The sequence below is a fragment of the Silene latifolia genome, chromosome 7 (genome assembly GCF_048544455.1).
Source record: "Silene latifolia isolate original U9 population chromosome 7, ASM4854445v1, whole genome shotgun sequence".
NCBI classification, from domain to species: Eukaryota; Viridiplantae; Streptophyta; class Magnoliopsida; order Caryophyllales; family Caryophyllaceae; genus Silene; species Silene latifolia.
The window spans coordinates 127520992-127545993 of NC_133532.1; the positions used below are offsets into that span (position 1 = coordinate 127520992).

Sequence of the window (25002 nt, forward strand, 5' to 3'; positions counted from 1 at the left end):
TGTGTCACAAGCTTGTAATAGGTTAAAAAAATCCATATGTATAGATAGAGATAAGTCATTTATGAGTTCTGACTCTTTAAGTATTGTAATTTTTATTTTATCTATTTATGTGGTGATATTTAACCAGTTATAAACTTGTTGTGAGTCTTGTGACGAATATACTCATTATAAGGGTGACTTGAGAAAATATAATACGAAGTAGGAGAAGATGACGACAAGTACTCCGTATCACATAATAAACCATTGGGTTTTTACTTAGGATTTTTGCTGTTAAAAGCCTGTTTTTTGTGTAAGCTTGAATTCCGGGTGACCCTTTTTCTCCTTTCTTTCTCCCTTTTCTTCATATCATATACTCTTCCCCTTTTTTTTAAAAAAAAAACAAAAAGAAAACAAGAGAAAAGAAACAATAATGAGAGTGAGGCATAAAAAGACACAAGCAAGAGAATTTGTAGTTTCAGTTTTTCAAATATTATTATTATTATTATTATTATTTACTTAGTGAAAGGTGACATCTTTTCTTGTTTTCTTTTTAGTAGAGAGAGAGAATTATATCATTATGGAAAATAACAATAACAATAATAGTATTAATATTAATGTTAATAGTTCAGATATGATGTTAGAAAATAATAATGGATTATTTCCTATGATGATGATGGTTCCATCATCACTATCATCTCATCAGCAACAACATTATCAAAACCATAATTCACATCATCAACATCAACACCACCACCATCATCATCATCATCCCAATAACAGCAAGAAGCTATGTTGTTCTTCAGCTTCTTGTTCTTCTACTGCCGCCGCTGCGGCCGCAGCGGCGGCAGGTGGATGTTATGATCATGTCATGGAAATGGAGAATAACATTAATATTAATACTAATAGTAATAGTAATAATAATAATAATAATAGTAACAATATTAAGGCTCAAATTATGGCTCACCCTCACTACCCTCGTCTTATATCTGCCTTTGTTAACTGTCAGAAGGTTTATATTTATCTCTTTTTATTGTTTATACATAGTGATTAGTGTGTATATTGTAATTATAATATTAGATAATACTCCCGTCCCAATAATTGGGTCTGTTCCCTTTCCTTGGTTTTTGTGCCAAAATCTAAGGACAACAATTGACCGGGACAGAGGGACTGGGGGACTAGAGAATTAGTGTTATGTATGTATTCGCTCGCTCTTACCGTCTCAGTCATTTATTTCTCTTGTAAGCAGTATTTTAATCAAAGATAAACAAATGATTGAGATGGAATGAAGACATGGTTATGTACACACTTTCCTTATAAGGAGTATGTTCTTTCATATTTTGTGAATTTCATGTCATTTTGACAAGATCTGAACTGATATATGATAAATACCCCATTTTAGTAATTTTAATCTAATATAATGTTGCATCTCTCTTGAAAAAATTGATAAGAAAAATCCAAAACACCCTCTTGTGTAATTTTGCTTGTTTTTGTGTAAAAAACATCTATCATAAAGAATAATGAGTGTACACAAGCTATAATTTCATGAAATTTTCTATTTATAAATTACTAATGTAAACCCTTGTTGTGTATTAAAAAAAATGAAGGTGGGAGCGCCGCCGGAAGTGGTGGCAAGACTAGAGGAAGCAGAAGCAATGGCAATGAATCAAGGCGGTGGCGGTGGCGGAGGATATATAGGAGAAGATCCAGGGTTAGATCAATTTATGGAGGCATATAGTGAAATGCTTACTAAATATGAGCAAGAATTAAGCAAGCCTTTTAAAGAAGCCATGCTTTTTCTTTCTAAAATTGATTGCCAATTCAAAGCCCTAACCCTTTCTTCTTCTTCTTTAGACTCTCCTTCTTCTGGTAATTCCTTGTTTTTATTATTTATGTTCTTTTAGTTATTTTATTGAATGTGTGTTTAATGTTTGCTTTTGAATATTAGTGGTGTTTTAAACTTGATCTTATAATACTATCACACACAAGTTAAGTTAATAGTACAGATTAAGACGATCTCACACCGTGAAACTCTGAGACGGTCTTTTTGGGTAAAAAAATCATTCATTTATTGTTGTTAATACTATTATTATAATGAAAGTATGAATCTTTACATTGTTTTGGAGAGTATTATATTTGCATGTGCATGTTTCCAAGGTTAAGATCTTGGAACTTTAACAAAACCCTGTGTCTTTCCTTTTGGACTGTCCATTCTTTTTGCATAATTGGTTCCTTGTTTATTTTATTTGGTCTTGGAAGTAGGGTTTTGCAGCTAGTTTATGCTCAACTTAGATTATTCTTTGCTTTAAATATTCTTCCCTTTTTCAATAATGCCTATGATTAATACTTCCCTAGATATAGATAGAGTTATCTTACCGTCTCAAGTCTTAACCTTGAAACGGTGTCAAATGAGATTTAAATTTATACCCGGGATGCTCAAGTTTCTAGTTTTCTACTACTTATGCTTAAATTATTTCACTGAAGGAATCTTTATTGCAATTAGGTTTTTTAAGTCGGCATTTAAGGATCGAGTAATGATTTCCTTGGTATTTTTGTTTGTAATACGTATTGTAGAGGCGAAAAGAGATGCTATTAACTTTGTTAATTGATGACTTTGCGGCCTGTTTGTTGTATGAGAATGAGGTGAAGCTTTCAATCTAGTTATTGTTGTCTACAATCATTTGTTTGCAAATCATTTTGCAAGGATAATAGTCACATTCACTTTCAAATCTTTAATTTCATCTGATTTTGAATAATGTATCCTAGGGCACCAGTTCTTCATCATGGTAAAAAGTAGTTTAATTTCGAATGATTAATAATATGTACTTGAATCTTGATAATAGCGGCCATTGGAGCTTAGCGGTTATCTACCATGGTGGTTGTCCTTGTTAGTAGTTTGATAATATTACGAGTAGTATTTAATAGAATCTTAGCGATTCCTCTATGATCATATTGCTTAATGATGTTTATCAGTTTTAATTTAGTGTTCGGCCGCTTGTGTAGCTGAAATAGATCATAAACACATACCAAATTATTCATAGCCAGTGTATTATCCAGTTTTTGTCGGTTTTTTACCATACTTGAGATTCGTGTACGTAACGTATTCATCGTTAGTCATATGATCGAGATTAGAGAAACTGGTATCCTCAACTTCAGAAGGTATAACCATGTCTAGCATAGTTAAATGGAACAGAATTACTTAACTTTCTCTCATATGCTCGCATTAGAAATTCAAGTAAAATAAACGGACCAAAGGGTTTATTTTTCCGCTTTTAATAACATGTGAAATATTTGTTGTGCTGGTTTTCTCCCCACTTAGAAAAACGATCGATGTAGGCCTAAGGTTGTTCATGAGTCAAATATGATGGATATATGTATATGATAAATGCGACCGAGTAGTAAATTTTGCGGAAATTGATTTGAAAGGGAGCATTATAGAGTTTGATCTACTAAGAATCTTAGGTATACTGTTTTAAAGTAGTAAAGGTTTCTCAATTATACCAAATCAATGTGTAACATTATTCATTCATTCAACTTTGTTATATATTTGTCCCTAGTAACATGAAATATGAGCTGGGAATCTTAGTTATACATAAAATCTTGCAACAAAGTCTTTCTTCATGCATTCAAGCTGGTTTTATTGTCTCAATTTTATGTCACTTCTTTCACAACTCATGTGTGGGACATGCAATAAAGAACACCTATAAGTCTATAAATCTGACCACATGCTAGCTAGATCTCCCTTGTGTTACGAAATTCACTCCATCGCTACTGAATTGTACGTGAACATCGGTATTACGTATATGTAAGTGATTTTGAGTAGAATATATGAATCACATACTCGAAATTTAGAATGTACCTCGTGTTGATGTCTCAAGTTAAGTTATGTCGAAAAATAGAGAATTTGGATCTCAATCTGACTTCATGCTATTATGCTAAATTTTATGTCACTATGCTAAGAAAGGTAAGAACTTTGTATGTCCAATTTATGGATTTACCGACCCATGCCAAAAATGTTTGTATTAATGTCTTTTGTTGTTATTTCGGTTATAGAACGATTTGTCTGATACATTACTTTGTTTGGCATTAAGGTTACCATTGATATTACCTATTCTTGGTTAAAGTTGATTTGTTTCAAATTGTCATGTTGTCGAATATGGTCGTAAGTTCATTTTGTGAATGATTGCATTATGATGTATCTAAATTTGGAAACTATTCGATGCAAGATCTCGTACCAGGAGCTCATGATGATGCAGGTACTGGTAGGAACGGATCATCTGAAGACGAGATTGACGTGAACAATAACTTCATTGATCCTTCAGCAGAAGACAGGGAACTGAAAGGCCAGCTGCTCCGTAAGTACAGTGGATACTTGGGAAGTCTAAGGCAGGAATTCTTGAAGAAGCGGAAGAAGGGCAAACTTCCTAAAGAAGCAAGGCAACAACTCCTTGATTGGTGGACCCGTCACTATAAATGGCCATACCCTTCGGTAAGTCGATCATCCCTCTACCGTCCTTCTAATCCTTCTTCCACAAAAATGTTATATCTAAGCTAGCTATAACTCGTAAAGTCCGGAGTGATTATTCGTTATAGTCATGACTCGTGACCTAGCCCGGATTACAATGGACGGAGTAATTATTAATAGTTGCCGTGTTGTTAATAATGTGGTAATCGAGTCATTATTATGTGGTTCCGTCATTAGTCACCTGATGTCGTTCCACAATGAGTGGTGGTCAGTAATTGAACTTTATTTGGGGTCCGATGTTTGATTCCATGTCAAACGTCAACCCCCCATTGTTTTTCTTGTATGTTATTTTCGACGTGATGTAATTTGCATTTCGTTTAGGTGACCTATCACCTCAAGAAAACATAGAAAAACTACTAGATTTCATGGGTCGCCTTGAATTATTAGTGTAGTTGATCTAGTCTTCAGTGTCCGAGGAAAATATAGTAACCTTTTCAATTGGATTGAACAAACCTCGAGAGGCCCCCTCATAAGTCATACCATACCATGTGCTTAATTTCCACTTCGTGGGTTATTGGAGGCTGCCAGGATTTGAACCCGTGACCTTCGGTCACACTAGCTCTGATACCATGATAGATGAATCGTCTCAACCAAAACCTTAAGGTGATGGTTGATGCCCAACTATTATATTTATTCCTATTATTGTTTGCTAGCAGACGTTGGATGATGCAATTTTCATTTGGAAAACTTACTTTCTGTTTTCTTTGTGTATGCAAATTTCCCTTGCCCTATGCTTGACATTTCTAAGATCTATCTTTGTGTACGCAATCTTACTCATGTGTTATATATGGTATGACAGGAATCACAGAAGGTAGCACTAGCGGAGGAGACAGGGTTGGACCAGAAGCAAATAAACAACTGGTTTATTAACCAGAGGAAAAGGCATTGGAAACCATCTGAGGATATGCAATTCGTGGTGATGGATGCTGCGGCTGCGGCTGCTCATTCTCACGGTCATCCACACTATACTTACATGGACCCTGCTACCTTAGCTAATCATTTTCCGATGGATGTGTCCTCTACGCTTATGTAAGTACGGCATAACAATGGCCGTTTTTATCATCAGTTAAGAGAAATGTTATGCCGCCTTGTTTATGGGCTTATGGATGGATGGGTACGTCGTAATTATATTAAATTGTAACTACGCTTTATTACAATGGTTCTAAACTCCCTAGATAATATACCCGGATCCTATATATGGCTTAATTATCTTGTATAATGGCTGTCCTTTAATTTCCGTCTCCCAAGTATATTCAGAACGCGCGCTTTTGACTTGGTTTAACTAGTTACAACGCGATTTATGAGAGCATGGTGCATCCCTCAAATGTCGACTTTTTTTTAGAAGAGTCGTTTTATTAGTCGTCAACAAAATTACTTTGCGACTTTGTATCGCAGCCTTTCCAACTTTGTTTTAAATTTTCTATCATTCATTTTCTTCTCCTTTCTCTTTTCTCCTTCTCGTGGCTTAGGTTTTCATGGGCGGTATAGCAACCCTTATTTTGAGAGTTTGCTAAAGCCCGCCCTTGCGATACACCAATCTACCTCTTATGACAATGAAGAGAGCCAAGAAAAAAAATTGAAAGAAGGGGTGAGTACCTTTTCAATATTAATGAGGTTCGAAAGGTGGAATAAACACTTTTTATTACTCTTTTAACTTTATCGGACATAAAAATGAAAGAAGTAGAGTAACATCTAAGTTGATTTCACTCAACATTATCAATACATCGAGCTTATATTTAATTTAGTTGTAGAAATGAAGAAAACCTCGTACATTTTTGTTAAACTATTTATTCTTTTTGTAAATCAAAGTGAGTCAATTGATAAAAATATCAATAACATAAGTTAATCTTACGGTCGACTAGGGTCTTTGACTCTTTGTATCCTTAATACACAAGTGAACATAAATAAATTCTTAAAAAGTAAGTAACACTCAAGAAAGCCTCCATACAAGTCTTAAACACGATGCGGAAATGAGTGCATCATAGAGAAAATGAATATAAATTCACGATATCAAAGACACAATCACACAAATACGAAAATAAATCTAAAGCGTAACACGGTGAATCATAAATGGGTGAATTAAAGTGTAACCAATTTTGTGCTTGTTTTATTGGACACGTGGTTTGTAGATTGTGGGCCGCTTGTAATAGTGCTGGACTTCTGGTAATATAATCAGATACATTTCCTTTCTCATAGCAAATCATAATTTGTGTTTGTAACATCTGGATTCGGTTCGAGCTCCTGTCTATAAGCAACTAGCCACTACCTCTTTGCCCTCATTTTTCTTGGTCTTAATTTGGTTTCCTTGCTATATTGAAAGTCTTCACTTTCGTTTAAGTTTACATCCGCGAGAATGCTACAGGTTATATTATAAACCAAAAAAAATTCTAATCAAAACCATTCATAAGTTATAGCATAACAAGGTAAACCATAAACGGGTGAATTTTTATAAAACCAAAAAAGTTCTATTCAAAATAACTTATGTATACGATCTTTTGTAAAATCTTGTAAATCACCGTATTCCATATAAGTATACGACGGTCTTGCACAAAAACTCGTGGTCGGAGTAATCTTCACTAAAGACTTCAGTCAAGTAAAAAAAAAAACACCCTTCCAAGTTCTCTCTCTTTTCTCATTTGAAAACACCCACAAAATCTAGGGTTTGCGTTTCTATCCCCAAATCTATACTTCTCTTCCAATTTAATCCCTAATTTATGCTCAAAGATTCAATCTTTCTCCCTCAAACCCTTCATATTTCTGCTCTATTCCTTCATCAATGGCGAAAACTCGACCTGGAAGTAAGCGTGACCTTGACTCATACACCATTAAAGGCACCAACAAAGTCGTTCGAGGTAATTTCCAATTTTCATCTTCTTACCTCATTGTCTGGTAATTCAACTTTCTGGGTTTTTACCTTACGGTTGATCTGATTCAAAAGTTCCTTGCTTTTTTTTTTTTTTTTTTACATTACTGTTAGTAATTGCAGTACATTTTCAGGTGAAAAGTTGTGTTTTTTAGTTATTTTGTTGCACATTTTATGATTAAAGTTCTTATCTTTACTGTGAGAAGATTAAAGGAATTGATGGGTTTGTTTGAAGTATAGAATTCAATGGTGGAGCTAGGGAGGGGCTAGCAGGGGCGCTCGTCTCTGCTGGAAAATGAAAATATCGAAAATTTTAGTCAAAATTTCGAGTTTTCCTATGGCATTACTCGTTCGTCACTGCTGCAATTTTGCATGCCCCTTCCTGCAAATCCTGGCTCTGCCACTGTTAGAAATGAGTGTTCTTGATTGTTGTTTGTTTAATGAAAATGCTGGATTAGTTGATTGAAAGATGTACTCATTCTTTGAAATGGGATTGTTTTTTAGTTGGAGATTGTGTTTTACTGAGGCCATCGGACGTTGGAAAGCCGCCTTATGTAGCACGTGTTGAGACGATTGAGGCCGATAACAGAAACAACATTAAGGTGAGAGTGAGGTGGTATTATAGGCCTGAGGAATCAATGGGAGGAAGAAGGCAGTTCCATGGGGCGAAAGAGTTGTTCTTATCTGACCATTATGATGTACAAAGTGCGCATACAATCGAAGGGAAATGTATTGTTCATTCCTTCAAGAACTATACTAAGCTCGAGAATGTTGGCACCGATGATTATTTCTGTAGATTTGAATATAAGGCTGCCACCGGAGCTTTTACTCCTGACCGAGTTGCTGTGTGAGTTTTGAAACATAATTAGGGCCTCTTGTGATTTTTTTGAGTTGTGTTTTATGTTTTCCTTATTTAGGTTCTGATTGGAGTTCATTTTGTAGATATTGCAAATGTGAAATGCCGTATAATCCTGATGATCTCATGGTGCAGTGCGAAGGTTGCAAAGACTGGTAATGTCTTTATGTTGATTCGATATAACCTTTTTGAGTTGAGAGTAGATTTACCTTTTACGTAATATATGGAGAATCTACTAAGTCTTTGTCTAATAAGATGTCGTGGTTGTAAGTTTTACTCCGTAACTAGTATAAATAAGTGGTTGATTAATGAGATTCAATAGCATGACAACAATTAATACGACAGCAACTTTGTGGGATCTATTCCTCCCTCCTAAATTCTGAACTTTTTGTTTAGTGGCATTCGGATATATCAAATCAAAGCAGGTAGACCCCGACTTGATCCTATAAGGCCTATCCAGCCACTGGAATACTAGTTTTTGTCTGTATTGTTTGTAAAATGGGAAAAAAATGTTGTATGAATGACTAATTTTGGAAAAGAGGATGTCTACGTGGGCATCCAAACAGGCCTGAGAAACGAGGATTGTGAAGGTAGTCCAGGTTGCAGGCTGGCATTGAGAGCTGTTGGGCATTTTACTTTTCCTTGTAGTACACCTCTAGACAAGCCTTTTGAAAGATGAGAACTAGGGCTTGGACACTTTGAACTTGACCATTTTCATACTCAAATTGTGAAATAGATCAAACGGATTCTTTACTAAGATTATTATTCATGTAGGTTCCATCCGTCTTGCATGGGAATGAGTATCGAAGAAGCAAAGAAGTTGGATCACTTCCTATGCTCTGATTGTGTCGCTGAAGATGAACCTAAAAGAGGGAGCAATTCCTTTTCTGTAGTATCACAGCTGGCTGATGGCAAGGTTAATTTTCTTGTATATTCTGATAGGTGTTTCTGTGAATGGTATTGATTTTTGATGCTTTACATTTTTTTTCCTGGATCACGGCCCGATCTTGGGAAAAGCTGCCTAAAACTACTGCAGTGGCTCCTCCTCAGAGATGGTGTGAAACCCGGCACTTAGTTGCTGGAGCCAATGCAGTTTCTCGACAAGTTGACTTGACTTTCTTGCACCCCTACATTTAATTAACAAACTCTTTGTTTATTTATGTATTCATCTTGAACAGTCGTTAGTTTCTTACATAACCCTTATGCTTTGTAGACTAGATATATTTTATGGTTCTGACTTTCGTGGTAATCTCATCTCTGTAAGGTATATCACAAAGTTGTTAATTTGTTATACAGTCAACATTTCTAATAATCTGATACGTGTGTTCAAGTAAAAAGATTTGAATTTTTTGTCCATTTGATTTTATTTTATTCATGACTACAATGTCTGCTTTACCATCGTGACTACTGACTAAGCATGCTACCGTCATCAATGCTAATGTTTTACTTCGTATAACTCTGTTGTGTTGTTGATTGATCGGCACCAATTCTTAAGCAGCTTTGGTTCTAATTTTCTGGCCACTCTTTCTTACTCAACTAGTTCAGTTTCCCTAAATCTACATTTCCGTAGAACTAGGATGGGTACGCCCTACAATGGTCGTACTTAAGTATTTGTGTTTTAACTTTTAATTATGCCAGAAAATTAAAAAAATTGTTCTTTGCTCTTGTCAAACAGAATTTTATTGCTGTAAAACATCTCTTAATTATCATGAAAATATATCAGACTTGCTCTGTTTAACACAGATAATTCCAACATTACTCCTGTAGTCCTGTACTGTCTCGCGTGTTGTTGGGTACAAAGGGAGGAGGTCAGGTGTACGTTACGTTACCCCTGTGATTAACACAGGATGATTAGCAAGCCTAATCCCGTGTCATGGGACTAGTTATACCAAACTTAGGGCATGCTCTATTGTACTATGAATGTGAATCTTGAATATTTTTCTGCATTGTACTAGCATTCAAGCGTGTTTAACGGGATTTGCTTAATTATTTTTTGCAGACTGAGAATAAGCGAAGGAAGAGATGAGAGTTAGTTCTGAACCTGGAGATTGTGTAAGCAATGCCCTTGCAAAGTTTGGAATGGTGTAGTAAAACTAAGGCCATGCTTGTGCTCAAAACAATGGGAGTGTAATATCTGTTTGTTTTCCCCCCGCGGCATAAGCATTATGACTTCTTTGTAGTGTAAAACCTGTGCAGAAAGATGTTTCCAACTTTAGTCGGGGCGATTTCTTCAATTACCGCCTACATTCTTAAGCAGCTGCTTGTACAAAAAGCCTTCTTGCTTTTAGGGCTTCATTTGATCGTAAGGTTACATGCTCTATTTAGCTAGAAATTTCTGTAATTTTTATCCTCTGGTCTCACCGGGTTTTCTTTGCTATGACCTTTTGAAGTGACGATAACATAGCAAATGTCAAATCGTGTATCTTCGCTGTACTGTATGCTTAACGTGATCACTGGTGAACCTTGCATTCTCTGACGAGTCCTGGCTCCACGACTGGGCGCTGCTGCCTGCTCAACCAACTGCTCGCCTAGTACTGATGTTGCATGTCGGGGGAAGTGTTTTGATGACCAAAACGTGCGGAATTGTGAGAAATAAGTTTCTATAGACAAATGTTGAACTATGAAAACAGAGTTGAGTCATTACCATAAAGAGAAGATCTACTATCTTATTGAACAAATATGCATAATGAGTTAAAGTTAACACTATCAACTACTTAGGATCACTTTTATGCCACAATTAATTTAGCGGTACATACTCCATCTGTTACGATCATTTGCTAACGTTTGATTAAAATATCACTCAGATAATATAATAGTAAACAAATGACTGATAACAAATACTGTATTGAACTATGTATGGATGAAAAATTCTCGTGTCCTTCGGAAGGACGGAACTCCTTAGTTCTTACACTCAAATGCAATCTATCAAATAGAATATTATAATAGCTTAGGTATGAGTCCTGTCTTTCCGGAGGACACAAGAATTTTTCATGTATGAATTTCAACCTCATTGGTCATTTTAGTTAACAAATATTGTAACAGACAATATCGTATTTCCTTCGTCTCAGTCAATCATTAGTTCATTAATGTTTTTAGCACTAGAGATCTCACAAGTACTCATATTAGGCATGATTAACTAAACTAAAAAGGGAAGAAACGGCTACACAATTTAATCCCATAAAAGCTAATCCCTCACATTATAATTGTGATATAGTTTAGCCAGTTACAATTTATACAAATTACATTTGTCACAAATATTTATTAATAAATACATTTTCGTCCTTAATTTTATTTGTCATATGATGAACAAAATGTGGCGTTACTCAATGTTATTTCTTAGCATTTCCATGTCTCTAATTTCTTTACTCTTGTTGCTATTCATACCATGTCTCTTTTGGCCATGTCTAGCTAATAATCAAGACAGATCTCTATACATTGTTCTTATTCACGGCGACTCCCTCGCTTTTCGTTCTCGTCCACCTTATTCTCAAGGACCGAGAATCCATCTTGCAACGAATTCTAATTTTCTAAACAAAAAAGGGTAAAGCTGCGTACATTTAATTTTAATTTCCTCATTTCGTTATTTTATTTTTATGTTCCGAGTACTAATTTGTAACAATGGACGTAAATATTTGTGCATGGAACGTAGCAACGCGTACGATATCCATGCAAAAGTATTGGAGTCGTTTCACAGCCAACTATTGAAGGACACTCTTGACGGAGGTAGCTACACCAAGGTCCATAGTTTCACCCACCTTGCTAACGGCTTCACCATCCACACCACTTCCTCTCAAGTAATAATCCCCTACAATTTATTTTTTTCCTTTTCGCAAATATAAAATTATTTTTGAAAAATTCACGTTGTGTGAAAATATAAAATAATTTTGAGTGCGTCGCGTTTATTACACAGTACTCACTTTGTTTTTCACTCAATTAGTCCCATATCCTAAATTTTTACATAATTTTAAAAAATGGAACTAATTAACTAAAATTAATTATATTGAAATTAATTTAATTTTTCTTTTATATTCGAAGTTACTATAATGCCTTTATTCAATTTAGTAAATTTGAAAAGAAAAAAAGTACTTATTTGGGCTATAAAGTGAGTATTGGTAGAAAAATATAATAAAGTTTGGAAAAAGTTGATATATAATGAAGTGAGTATTGGAAAATTGAATAAAATGTGCCGTTTTCTAAATTAACTTTAAAAAACTAGAGCACAAATTATAAAATAAGACTGTTTTATAGTGTAAAATAACGGTCCTTTTATTAGTTACTCGCACTTGTTATCAACAAATGACTACTCCGTATTTTTTATAAATATGAAAATCATTTACACTAAAAACAGACTTTATTCAATGATGACAAACAATTTTTCTAACGTGTGTCATTACGCCCATAGGTGCACACGTTAATAAAAAACTAACTAAGAAAAGGATTTATTTTTAATCTATACATCAATTTTCCCAGTGAGATAATCTTGTAAAAAAATTTCTAATTAGCTACTTAACGTGTGCCCTAAACCGTAATTATAAACTAGAGATACCTCATCATTCGATAATCTTTTGTTTATAAAATAAATAGGCAGAAAAGTTAAGAAGACACCCAAGAGTGAAATTAGTCCAAAGAGACAGGGGAACAAAACTGATGACAACATACACACCAGACTTCTTAAAATTGCCTCAAAATGTATGGAAACAAGAACAAGGAAGTAATACTCATGCTGGTGAAGGAATGGTTATAGGGTTTATCGACTCCGGCATCGACCCTTTTCATCCAAGTTTTGCTAATATTGATTTTATAACAAATAACCCTAGTAATAATAATAATAATAATAACAATGTATCTTCTTCGAGTACGCGCCGGTTTTGTGGAGCATGTGAGACGGGACCTCGGTTTCCGGCGAGTTCTTGTAATGGGAAGATAGTTTCAGCTAGGTTCTTTGCTGCTGGAGCTCAGGCTATTGCCACTCTTAATGCTTCTCTTGATTTTTTATCTCCCTTTGATGCTGTTGGCCACGGCAGGTAATCATTTTACGATAAAATGTAACCTTTATATGATAAATAAGATTTTATGGACGGTTACTTTCTTTTTTTATCATAAAATTGTCACATTTCTTACATTACAATTTGTGACCTATCATGAGAGAAACCAGCTGATCATAATAAGACGAAATCTTTAAAGTTACGTACCTAACTTGCATGTTTTGAGTAATTTCTAGTATGTTTTTGTGTTGTTTTAGTCATGTAGCATCAACTGCTGCTGGAAATATGGGAGTACCAGTGGTGGTAGATGGTTTCTTCTATGGCAAAGCCAGTGGAATGGCTCCACGTGCCCGGTAAGGCAGAAACTCGTACCATGTATTTGTCTTATGATCAATTTCTCTTGCTAAAAATATGAATTTGGAAGCAGAATAGCTGTTTATAAGGCAATATATCCAACAGTCGGAACTCTCACTGATTTGCTCGCTGCAATTGATCAAGTAAGCATTCTAACCATGTAAGACGACATTTAAAACGAGTACATTTGCTCGCTGCAATTGATCAAGTAAGCGTGAATTCTTTAGCTGCAACTGAATTTGATTGCACCGATATCAGGCAGTGAAAGATGGAGTGGACGTCCTGACCTTGTCGCTAGAGCCAGATGAACCACCAGAAGACACAATCATATTTCTTGATGTTTTCGAGATATTCACATTACTAGCAAGAAGGGCAGGAATTTTCGTGGTTCAAGCAGCAGGAAATAAGGGACCGGGTCCAAGTAGCGTGGTGTCATTCAGCCCATGGTCTGTTGGTGTCGCGGCTTGTAGCACTGACAGGAGTTATTCAGCAACTCTCTTTCTCGGTAATGGTCAGAAGATTGGAGGAATCGGGATGTCAGGCAAGTCCCAAACAAAATAACCCGGAACATGATCTTATTGAAAACTCGGTATGTCTAATCTCAGTTAAAACAATATGCAGGGCCAACCTTTGGGAATGGGTTACTGAAATATAAGTTGGTGCTTGCCAAAGATGCTGTTAGGGTTAATGGTTCATTCCCGAGAACTCCGGCTTACACAGAGGAATGTCAATACCCTGAAGCACTTGATCCAATTGTAGTGACAGGCAGTGTCGTGATCTGTAATTTCTCAACTGGATTTTACAACCAGACTTCCTCGATTACCTCCATCATCGACACTGCAAAAGCCTTGGGATTTATGGGGTTCATCCTTGTTGCAAATCCGGTATATGGTGATTTCATCGCGGAACCAGTCCCTTTTCTGGTGCCGGGGATTCTCATTCCCAAAATTATTGACGCAAAGGTAGTAGTAATTTACGCTGTGACTTCTGTTACATTAAAACAGACAGGGAAATGATGTTTTCTTTTGACAGATCATATCTCAATATTACGAAAATCAAACTCGGAGAACTGAACAAGGATGTGTAATAAGATATGCCGGAAAAGCCTCGATTGGTGAAGGAAGAGTGGCTTCTTTTGACAGACAGTTACCTGCAGTAAGCAGATTCTCTTCCAGAGGTCCTGACATCATTGACAGCCACAGAAATCCTGCAGATATTCTCAAGCCTGATTTCGCAGCTCCCGGACAACAGATCTGGGCAGCTTGGAGTCCTCTCAGTGTCTTGGAGCCTATATTTGAAGGCAAGTTTAAACAGGTTAATTATTTCCATCATTATTTCGCTTTGATACCATTTTTGAATCCACTCCTTTTCGACTAAGTATCTGGTTTACTAATGACAGGAAATAATTTCGCTTTGATGTCCGGGACTAGTATGGCAGTGCCTCATATTGCAGGAATAGCTGCAATGATTAAGCAATACAACCCATCATGGACACCATCTATGATTGCATCGGCAATTTCTACTACCGCCACAAAGTACAACAGTAATGGAGAAATTATACCAGCTGAAAGATACGATCTTGGCAGTTCCGATTCTTCCACTCCCTTTGATATAGGCGCTGGGCTCGTGAATGCAGCAAGAGCACTAGATCCTGGTCTAGTATTTATACCAGTTGAAGGAGAATATGTTGCGTTCCTGTGCTCTCTGCCTAATGTTGACCGAGAAAAAGTTGAAGCTGCAACAGGTGGGTCCTGTGACCATCCATTAAGGCATCCAGCAGACTTGAACCTACCATCAGTGACAATAACGTCTCTCGTTGGATCTCAAGTAGTTCAGCGGAATGTAATCAACGTAGGAAGCAAGAAAGAGACATACATATGCGCTGTGCTTCCACCAAAAGGCGTATCAGTTGAAGTTAAACCAGCATGGTTCACCATTGCTCCAAATGGGACTCAAGATCTGAAAATCACGCTGAATGTTAGTCGAGCAATGAAAGATTTCAGCTTTGGAGAGATTGTTCTAACGGGAAGTTTGGATCACATTGCGAGGATGCCCTTGTCAGTCAGGCCTACTTCAATTTCGTAAGGAATTTAACTTCCAACGGAACATTTTTGAAGCATTGTAATCTGCAGGGAAAAAAAACATTGATGTAACTATAGAAGTAAAGAGAGTTTTTAGCATAAAATGAATTTGTTGCCAATGTTCGAGCTCAATCGTATCTGAATCCAAATAAACATAAAATTTTACCACATCCAAACACAAAAGAGAAACCTCGGCGTTACCAAATACTGTATCATAGACGACCACACTACCAGAAGATAATATTTTTACAGTTATGGAGCTCAAATACTGTATCATAGACGGCGTTACCAAATACTGTATCATAAACACAATTTCTTAAGGGTACTGAAATTGTTACAGTTATGGAGCTCAAATAGAGGAAACTCGGTTGAGGGAATAGGGAGGGGCTAAGAGGACTCACAGGTGAGTAAACTGCATCTCGAAACGTTTAATGCTAAGAGGAAACTTTTCATCTTTGTTGGTTAAGAATAAAATGGAAGCCTTTTTAAATACTTCGAAAAATTTGCACAAGAATATCTTTTATACTGCACATTTAAAGTTTTGCTACGGATTATTCTCGTTCAATGTCGATCCTGAAATACTGAATCTCTGAAGTTGTATATTTGAAGAAACGTTTTCATTACACTGCAAAGAAAATAAAACATGTATGCTGCACATTTTTGTTACAAGTTTATCGAAATTAATTACAGAATTCTTCGACTTTGATCGTGTTCAACTCTCCAGCTCAACCTCTTCCCCCAAGCAATATCAACAGAAGCCGAAACGTCCACCTTGGTTGTGGATATGGGACTTCACACAAAATTTGGGCTCATTAAAGTTAATTCATTACACTTAAATGGAGATGTCAATTGTGTCATGATCTGGAGTCTTGTACCCAAACCCGGAATCATCACTGGATCTTCTTTTTGAACCACCCGCCCTTTGTACTAACCGGACTAGTGCTTGAACTACTTCCGACATTGGTGGTCTGAATTCTGGCTCCGGCTATTAAGATAAGTGGAAGACTTAATATCAGATTAATGTTGTGAGAATAGCATGACAAAAGAACAAGGATTGGCAGGTCACTCTTAGATAACTGCAAAAACTCGCTAGATGTCTATGAATACGTAATATAACCAGTACATCAATCCACGTTTAACAGAACGATTTCTTTTCCGCTTTTGATTATGTCGTGATGCAAGCAGGTAAAAGTCCCAGACATCCAAAATCATAATAGAGCATCTATATCTCCTGATTTATTAGTTGAGATTTTGACAATACCATTCAAGATATGTGACTTATCTCCTGATTCCGATACTATAGAGCCTGTGTGTCAAAAATGGATGTTAAAGTAATTACCTGAACACAGAGGGCAATGACGTCAGCAAATCGAGACAACGACTTAGCAGGATACATTCCATTTAGAGTAGGATCAACCATTTTAGATAGAGCATCTATATCGTGTAGTTGAGGTGTAGCCCATCTAACAAGAGATTGTTCGGACCTTGGTCTTGAACTGAAAAGAATAAACACTTGTCAGGAAAGAATAAACCGCTTACCACGATACCAACCAATAATCATATGGCAATAAGCTAAAATGGAGGGAGGTCATACCTATCTAAAGGCTTACGCCCACTCAAAAGCTCCAACATCACCACCCCAAAGCTGTAGACGTCACTTTTCGTGGTGTAAATCCCTGACAAAGCAAACTCTGGAGCACTGTACCCAAATGAACCTACCATTTGAGTAGACACCTGTATGTAACATATACCATCCGAAAAATTACATGACCTGTCACATTGCACCGGAAATTTACAGCTACCCTATAATGTTCAAAATATTCAAATGAATTTTATGCAACTTGTCTATGTTCAAATGGTCAACACTAGACCTGGCATACGTGTCAATGGGACAGTGTTATCCTGAATTGGTTCATTTACAATTCTGGTATGCTTTGGGTTGTTCTTTTCGGTCGGGCGGTTTTATCAGATCTAGTTAGTCCTATTCAGAGAAGATGCTCAATGAAACAAGGGAATTCATAACAGATACTGTAAGAATGATACCCAGAAGTTCTTAATGTTCAATATTATAATACAAAGGTTGAAGCATGAAAATAAGTTATATAAAGCCATCCCCTGACACGTCGTCTGTCTCGCTGAAGCATGATTTAGATAGGTCCATTCAAATCATTGGCAATATTAATTCATCAGAGCTAAAAGAATAAGCGAATGGGTTGACACTGGAAGCCTCAAACTTTTAAGATGACATCTTTGTTTTAACCAACAATGGAAACATTTTGACTTTGTTTGAACGGCCCAGAAAAGAAAATGTAGTGAATCCAAATGAACAGTAGCTATTTTACCTGTCGCTCAGTATTTGGCGTCAAAGCGGCCAGTCCACAATCTGAGAGGTGAGGGTTGAATTCTTCATCAAGTAAAATATTAGCCGATTTGAAATTCCGATGTACAACTGATGGCAAGCAGACTTCATGCAAGTACCTGAAAACAAACTAGGACTTCAGACTAAAATCACTAGTAAAATTAGGTTTAAGATGGAAAAAGCTAAACTCGTAATTTCTTACTCCAGTGCTCGGGCTGTTCCAAGTGCTACTCGAACTCGAGAGTTCCATGACAATTTCTTGCTTCCGTCTTCAGTGTAATGTAGTATATCATGCAGACTGCCATTTCCGATGTACTCGTACACCAAAAGACGCTGTCCGTGCTCTGTACAGTATCCGGCTAATGACACAATGTTTGGGTGCCTAAGGCGTGACATGTTTGACACAGCTTCAAGGAAATTATCCTCCTCTTGCAATGATAGTGCTGAATTATCAATCTTTTTAATAGCTAAAACCTGTACCAGCAGCACACCATCTATGCCACATCAATAACGAATCAAGTAATATTTAGGATCATAGAATCCACATTATAGTGGCAGGATAGAAAAAAGAAACTGCGTTGACTTACCTTGCCATTGGAAAACTCCGCTTTATAAACCCGGCCAAGTGAACCTTCACCCACAATGTTTTCTTGACTAAAGCTGTTTGTTGCAGTCTGAAGCGAAGCAACTGTATAAGAAGTAGCAGTGATAGGGGACTTCAGTCGTTTCAAAGACCCATTTTTCCCATAAACCTTATCAACCGGTACATTTTCAGGAGGAGGGGTCTTTACATCAACAATTGTAGGCATGCCTACCACTCTTTGTTCTTGTACCTCAGTGTTAACTGCAAAATCAGAAATAGAAAGCACAAGCCGATAAACTCTCTGAAGTATAGCACCGATCATATAATGTACATGTGCTGGTCAACTGAGGTTAAATTTTTACTAGTATCAAGTTTGATTTATCATTAGAACGTAAGTATTGTCATATTAATTATTAAAAGAAATTCTGACTATTGTATCATATGTATGTGCTCAGAAAATGTGTTGCCATCAATTGACCACTGAAGTCAAATAAGGCCAGTATATGAGGCCATGAGGGAGGGAAGGAGGGTGAGAGTAGATTGTTAGAGAACTAATGAAGAAATTAAACATTACAGAGTCATTCTACCTTTTTCGCGACCATTTGAGACACTTCCGGCAGACATCCGGCCATTACTAGGCTTAGTTTTCCATTTGCGTTTGCAGAACAAAAGAGCGAGCAGGCCAAATACAAGCAAGAATGCAACACTAAGCACTACCCCAAGAAGAGTTCCAACAGATTTTGAATTTTTCTTTCCATGTGATGTTTCCTTCTCAGAGCCTTGGGGTGAGTGAGCAGAACCTGCTGATCTACTATGATTCCGCTTGGCAGGTGTTCCGGGAGGAGGAGGCGTAAAGGGTGGTGGTGGTGGAGCCGGGCCATTATCAAATGAATTACCATTGTAACTGTGTTAAAAGACGAGAAAATAAATAAGAAAATTTTCCCAAGTACCAAGAAGAGATCCTTTAACTCCAAAATGTTTTGGGGTTGGCTACCATGAATCGCCATTGAAATCGCCATGACATGCAAAGTACAGATAAGACAAGGTAAAACAGGGAAAGAAAAGGGGAAGGAAAACATGCTAATTGGTCCATATACAAATACACCTAAAAGTCCTAAAAATGTGGAAAACTGTTGGCAAATATCAAAATAGAGCGGGAACTATTGCTTACACAAAATTTGGGAGGGTCAGGAGTTCCTGAGGTATCCAACCGCTAAATTGGTTATTTGCAACATTTCTGTATAACAAGGTCAACATCCAGTTAAGCGCTGACAGAAGTATCTCATGCACAAGTCACAAAGCAAAGCAATTACGCACTTACAGATTATCTAAAGGCAGGTTAACAAGGGGGTTGAGTGTACCAGTTAGCTGATTGTTTTGAACCTGTCTGCAATATATAAAGGAACTATGAGATTATCGGTCAAAAGATGTCTTCATAATGTAAATGGCTAATAATGATCAGCACTCATAATCACTCACAGTGTCGAAAGGTTGGACAAGGAGCTTAAGGAACTGGGAAGATCTCCGGAAAAATTGTTGTATGAGAGATCTCTGCATGACATGACAGCCACAGGTAATGTTTTTGGAACCCAAAATTTTTAAATACCACTTCCTCTATTCATTTATATTCGCTATATTTTTCTTTTTGGACATTAATATCAATTCACTGCATTTCTGTTTTCGTTGATAAAAACCCACAAAAATACTCTCATCTGACTACGTGGGTGCGGACCTCTATCGAATTATTTTCATTTTTCTGAACTCTGATCCAAAAGCAAATGTAGTGAATTGACTGGATTCAAGTCACTGGAAGGAGTAATAGAAATGGCAACAGATACAGCATTCCTCTAAACAGTCTTGCCACAAATTTACAGGAACGTGTGAATAAGTTGACTTACATGGTCCCAAGGGCAGTATGATTAGAAAATACATCTGCAATTTGCTGTGTGAGAGAATTACCACTCACATTTCTGCAAGTAAAATAGGATGCGCATTTGTAAGAGAATCACAATATGACGGGTTGAACAGGTACATAAAAGAAGATAAACAGCAACTTACAAATAAGTAAGTGAAACCATGTTCGAAATCGAGTAAGGTAGGTTGCCACTAAGATTATTCCGTGCAAGATTTCTGCAACCACAAGGAAATATAGAATGCATTACGCAATGAAGTGAAAACAACAAATCCTCTCTCTGAGGCATCAAACCACTTTAGACAACTAAACCTTACAGTGTCGTTAGATTGGGCGGCATTTGAAACGGTATGGTGTCATGAATTTTGTTATTACTCAAATCCCTGTTGACAGAATTGAAAGTCAAGACTCGTCAACTAAACTATAAAATAAACAAAAGCGCTTTCTGCAATTCAAAAGCAAGGCAATGTGACAATAAAAGCTTCTCACAACGTCTTCAGCGACATAAGGTTTGAAAGCAGATATCCCATGGACCCATTAAGCCCTAATCCAGAAATTTCCCTGTCAAGGCGAAAAAACAGAAAGAAACTGAACAAAGAAAGGTATGTAAAAATAGTACTCCATACTCAGTAATAAAGGGTGAAGGGATGTTAGTGTTGTAATTTTGGTTACAGTTTCCTTGGCTTTAAGGCCTAACAAAATACTTTATCAAAAGAAGTGCAGAAAAAGAAGCTCCATGAACTAAAACTTACAGGGAAACGACAGCAGAACCATCACACTTAACTCCCATCCAAGACTCTCCACATGGATCACCGCCACTAGATTTCCACCCCGTCAACTGAGGGGGATTATTAAGTGCACCATACAGAACTTGAAGAGATTGTGCTGCAAAATATACAACACCCCTACTAAATAAATATAATCCACAGTTCTGTTTTCAAGTCTGCCATTATTTATAAACAAGCACAAGTAGCAACTCAACATATGGACAAGGCCACGGACACGTGAACATGTTTTTTTCTTAGATAGCCAAATCCGAGTAACATCTGATACGAACATTACGTCTTAAAGAAACTACAAAAACAATTTAGAGCAAAATACAGCAGGCTTCCTTAAAACATAAAAGGGTCCCCAGCAATGTGCTTCCAAAATGAAGCATGTACTAAAACAAGGTCCCCAGGAGTTATCTTCCTTCTCTTTTGGTCACATTATCAGCATAATTACAGAAAATCAAACCCTAGAACACCAAACAAAATTGCTAACCTCCCAGAAATTATGGTCCCACTTAGTAAAAAGAATGTCAGATACTTCCTCTCCTTCAAAGTAATCCCTTTTCCCCTGATCACATCTTCATTTTCCACCTTTCTCAACTAAACATGGACCATTAACAAAAACACCCAAAAGACTACTTTAACAACAAACACCAGCAACATTACCCCAATGCCTCGAGGGCTCCTGCAAGTTGCGGTGTAAGGGGGTCGGATGTACGCAGTCTTATCCTTGACCTCAAAGGGACTACTTTTAACATAAAAACTCCACATAAATGATTCAAGAACTCTAATTTTACTTTACAGCACACACCATTAAATCAATCATGCACACCTTCTACCCACATTAATTTTACTTTACAACACACTCCATTAAATGATCTGAGAATGCCAGAAAGATTGAAACTTTATCTTCAACAAAATACTCCCTTTTCTTCTTAAACCAAACTAAACCTCAGTAAAACTGGAAATGCAAGAAAAATGGGAGCTTTAACATGAATTAGCCAACCTTCTCTAACAACATTACTCCCTCCGGCTTAATCATTTATTTACCTTTTGATTAAAATACCCGTCACAAGGGATAAAAAAACGTGAACAAATGATTGAGACGGGGAAAGTATTTTTCATTAATTAAAGACTAAAATTACACTTTGACCATTTATTTTGCCGACATTATTTCATTATTAACAAAACAAACATAAAGATTGAAACTTTAGCCTATAACAAGACTATAAACAAATAAAACAACATATTAAAACAGAAAAAAGAAAGAAAAAGAGAGAAAATTACCATCATTTGCATCAGTGTTAGCCTGAACAAGCAAAACTGGGATCAAAGAAACAACAACTAAAAAGAAAAAGAAAAAAGAAGGTAAAAAATGAAAAAATGAAGAATGAAGAAAGATCATATGATTCTTCATTGCCATTGTTGAGCTTTGATAAAACACAGAAACTACAAAAAATTAAAGGGTATTTTGAGAAATTGTTACATTTAGAGAATTATGAAGAAAGAGACATGAACAAAAAGTGATGACAATAATGGATGGAAAAAGAGGGTGTGAGATTCGAAGCTTTGGTGTGAGTAAATGAAGAGGAGATGGGGTAGGAAAGCAGCAGAGACTAGAGTGTGTAAAAAACACAGCAGGTGGGGGATGTATATTCTCGTAAACAAATTCTTATTTAAGACGGATATATCCTTCACAAACTTAAGACGCTAATTAATAAATTAATCGGAGATACTAGGAGCATAGTTGATTTAGGTTGCTTTAATTTGAGGTTGTTATTTGTTAATGGAGAGTATTGTTTTGTTAGTTTAATAATGTGGGGTAATTGGGTTTTTAATATTGGATTAAATTTGTCGGTGAAAAAATTGAAGAAAAGCGCATCAAAATCAGGAGAATTTATGGAGCAATTATAGAGGGAGTCTTGACTAGACTGTGTCAGTGTAAGTGAGATTGCTAGTAGGGTTGGACACTTGGACTAAACAACTCAATTTTAGGTTTCTAGTACAACAAATCTAATCTAAATTTGTATGTAGCTCGGGTCGGTTATGTATTGTGTTAAATCGAGTAATGTCGTATTTGAATCGGATTACGTGTGTAATATCCGAGTTCACGTAATGTTGGGTTATTATCGAGATGGATAAAGTTGGGTTCAGTTCAGATTTATATCAAGTTATAAACATAGTATTTTTTGATCTAATATCTCAAATTTTGGATCATAGTTCCATATTAAAACCATAGATACATTTCGAGTACTCCGTATATATTAGTATTAGGTCTTAACAATTAATAAAAATGTCTTTGATTTTATTTGGGTTATTATTATTAAACAAAATTCGTTATCGAGTCACGACTATCTTGAGTTCTGGTCGTATAGGATCGGGTTAAACCAATTCCGATCCATCAAATGTTTATGTTTTGTTGGATTTGGTTTCGGATACAAGCTTTCGCAAGCTACATGCTTCCATGATCACGGCTTTCTGATTTGCTTCCTTGTGACTTGTGAGTCTTCAATTTTAATGTTTTAACAGAATATATTGTTTTGTTTGTGACGTTTCACAACTTCCCTCTCACTTACTTGGTATGAAATGTTATAATAAGTTTTTGACGTAATAAAGCCATCACAAATGAAATTTGTGATGTTTTTAACTTTTAAATGCTTGGCAAGTCATCTAATAGTCCAAATTTGTGATAAGAGTAGAACAAAGTCGATGTTATTGTGGTCAAATAGCCTGCAAATTACGCACGGATCAGATTGTTGGAAATTTAAGTTCATAGACAAAACTCAAAAAGGAAGAAGTCCATGGTAGATAGTGACATAAACTTACTACTATGCCCACTTTTGAATTTAGATCTTTCCTACTCTTGGCACTTTTTACAAGTGACACTTTTACTTAGTAGGATATTTGACTTGGGTAACATTTTCGGTGACCTCGATATTTACGCAAATTCTTATATAAGACGGTAATATCATATGATAAGGATAATTGTTTTAATTAGTAACAATAAAATGTTTGTATTATCATTAACTGATATGTAATATTTGGATCTGTTATATCAGCAAAATAGAAATTGTCATCTTTAACAAGACTGAATGAATGTTTTCAATTTAAATCGAGTTTTAGAATAGAATATCACTCTACTGTTTAACCTCATTATTTAACGTAATCATTTGATTGAGATGGTTTTTACTATGGAGTATGGAAAAGTGCAAACATTTTATAAATTTTTGTCGTAAACAATGTTACTAAAAAGTCTATGATTTAATTTGTTTATAGTAATTACCTTTAGAATATGTATATATTACACATGTGAGTATGTGACGTTTAATTATGCTCGTGATCAATTAGAGCTTCCACTCAATTTCTTCCACTCGATGAGATTCTAACTTTTTTGCCACTTTTTGTGGATCATGATAATAAGGAATTCAGTGGGAGTCTTTATTATTTGATGTAAATTGTCGACAATTATGTTTAATTACTTTATGTCAACATCCTCGTAAATCTTTTATTTCTTCATGCATGCTAATGCGTGCGATACACCATGCATGAATTGCATTATTTTTGTACAAAATACTTTGTACTCCGTAGTTTGTATAACCGACGAATTATAAAATAAACGAGTAAATAAATAATTTACTAAATGTGAGTCTAACTTAATTCTTCCTCCGAAATTATATGCTGTTTTTGTTTGACTTTATGTGATTTATTAGGTGCCACTTTAATATACTAATAATTACA

At 36.0% G+C, this 25002-nt stretch overlaps 4 protein-coding genes across 5 annotated transcripts; 3 read left to right on the top strand and 1 right to left on the bottom strand.

Annotated features, from left to right (window-relative positions):
• The first annotated feature begins 297 nt into the window (after positions 1-297).
• On the top strand, positions 298-5783 carry LOC141593090 (homeobox protein knotted-1-like LET6). 2 transcript variants are annotated; one of them, XM_074414041.1, is made up of 4 exons: positions 298-988; positions 1584-1845; positions 4215-4465; positions 5301-5783. In XM_074414041.1, exons 1-4 carry the CDS (start codon positions 557-559, stop codon positions 5532-5534), a joined length of 1179 nt encoding a protein of 392 aa, XP_074270142.1. In that variant the 5' UTR covers positions 298-556; the 3' UTR covers positions 5535-5783. The 2 variants fall into 2 exon arrangements, with proteins under 2 accessions (XP_074270142.1, XP_074270141.1); XM_074414040.1 differs by having other exon boundaries at positions 302-988; positions 4203-4465.
• A 1275-nt stretch (positions 5784-7058) lies between these two features.
• LOC141593091 (chromatin remodeling protein EBS-like) lies at positions 7059-10552 on the top strand. Its single transcript, XM_074414042.1, has 5 exons — positions 7059-7353; positions 7869-8211; positions 8307-8375; positions 8995-9136; positions 10220-10552. Exons 1-5 carry the CDS (start codon positions 7278-7280, stop codon positions 10244-10246), a joined length of 657 nt encoding a protein of 218 aa, XP_074270143.1. The 5' UTR covers positions 7059-7277; the 3' UTR covers positions 10247-10552.
• Positions 10553-11858: 1306 nt separating this feature from the next.
• On the top strand, positions 11859-15703 carry LOC141590799 (subtilisin-like protease SBT2.4). Its single transcript, XM_074411357.1, has 8 exons — positions 11859-12014; positions 12805-13244; positions 13463-13558; positions 13633-13702; positions 13818-14100; positions 14181-14521; positions 14592-14859; positions 14959-15703. The coding sequence occupies exons 1-8, from the start codon at positions 11859-11861 to the stop codon at positions 15642-15644; spliced, it is 2340 nt and encodes a 779-aa protein (XP_074267458.1). The 3' UTR covers positions 15645-15703.
• Positions 15704-16179: 476 nt separating this feature from the next.
• On the bottom strand, positions 16180-23144 carry LOC141593092 (protein STRUBBELIG-RECEPTOR FAMILY 8-like). The gene is made up of 16 exons (XM_074414043.1): positions 22552-23144; positions 21247-21379; positions 20984-21055; positions 20812-20877; positions 20641-20712; positions 20481-20552; positions 20062-20133; positions 19904-19969; positions 19754-19819; positions 19170-19486; positions 18587-18843; positions 18202-18473; positions 17983-18118; positions 17235-17374; positions 16980-17136; positions 16180-16625 (listed from the first exon to the last, which is right to left on the bottom strand). The coding sequence occupies exons 1-16, from the start codon at positions 22685-22687 to the stop codon at positions 16473-16475; spliced, it is 2187 nt and encodes a 728-aa protein (XP_074270144.1). The 5' UTR covers positions 22688-23144; the 3' UTR covers positions 16180-16472.
• Between the last annotated feature and the right edge of the window lie 1858 nt (positions 23145-25002).

Coding starts and splice junctions, on each gene's coding strand:
- LOC141593090 (XM_074414040.1), top strand. CDS start 557: ATGGAAAATAACAATAACAATAATAGTATTAATATTAATGTTAATAGT. Junction 989..1,583: donor CCTTTGTTAACTGTCAGAAG/GTTTATATTTAT, acceptor AAAAAAATGAAG/GTGGGAGCGCCGCCGGAAGT. Junction 1,846..4,202: donor TTTAGACTCTCCTTCTTCTG/GTAATTCCTTGT, acceptor ATTCGATGCAAG/ATCTCGTACCAGGAGCTCAT.
- LOC141593091 (XM_074414042.1), top strand. CDS start 7,278: ATGGCGAAAACTCGACCTGGAAGTAAGCGTGACCTTGACTCATACACC. Junction 8,212..8,306: donor ACTCCTGACCGAGTTGCTGT/GTGAGTTTTGAA, acceptor TTCATTTTGTAG/ATATTGCAAATGTGAAATGC. Junction 8,376..8,994: donor TGCGAAGGTTGCAAAGACTG/GTAATGTCTTTA, acceptor TTATTCATGTAG/GTTCCATCCGTCTTGCATGG.
- LOC141590799 (XM_074411357.1), top strand. CDS start 11,859: ATGGAACGTAGCAACGCGTACGATATCCATGCAAAAGTATTGGAGTCG. Junction 14,101..14,180: donor TGGAGGAATCGGGATGTCAG/GCAAGTCCCAAA, acceptor AACAATATGCAG/GGCCAACCTTTGGGAATGGG. Junction 14,860..14,958: donor CTTGGAGCCTATATTTGAAG/GCAAGTTTAAAC, acceptor TACTAATGACAG/GAAATAATTTCGCTTTGATG.
- LOC141593092 (XM_074414043.1), bottom strand. CDS start 22,687: ATGGCAATGAAGAATCATATGATCTTTCTTCATTCTTCATTTTTTCAT. Junction 18,844..19,169: donor CTCAAATGGTCGCGAAAAAG/GTAGAATGACTC, acceptor CTGATTTTGCAG/TTAACACTGAGGTACAAGAA. Junction 18,474..18,586: donor CGGAGTTTTCCAATGGCAAG/GTAAGTCAACGC, acceptor CTGCTGGTACAG/GTTTTAGCTATTAAAAAGAT.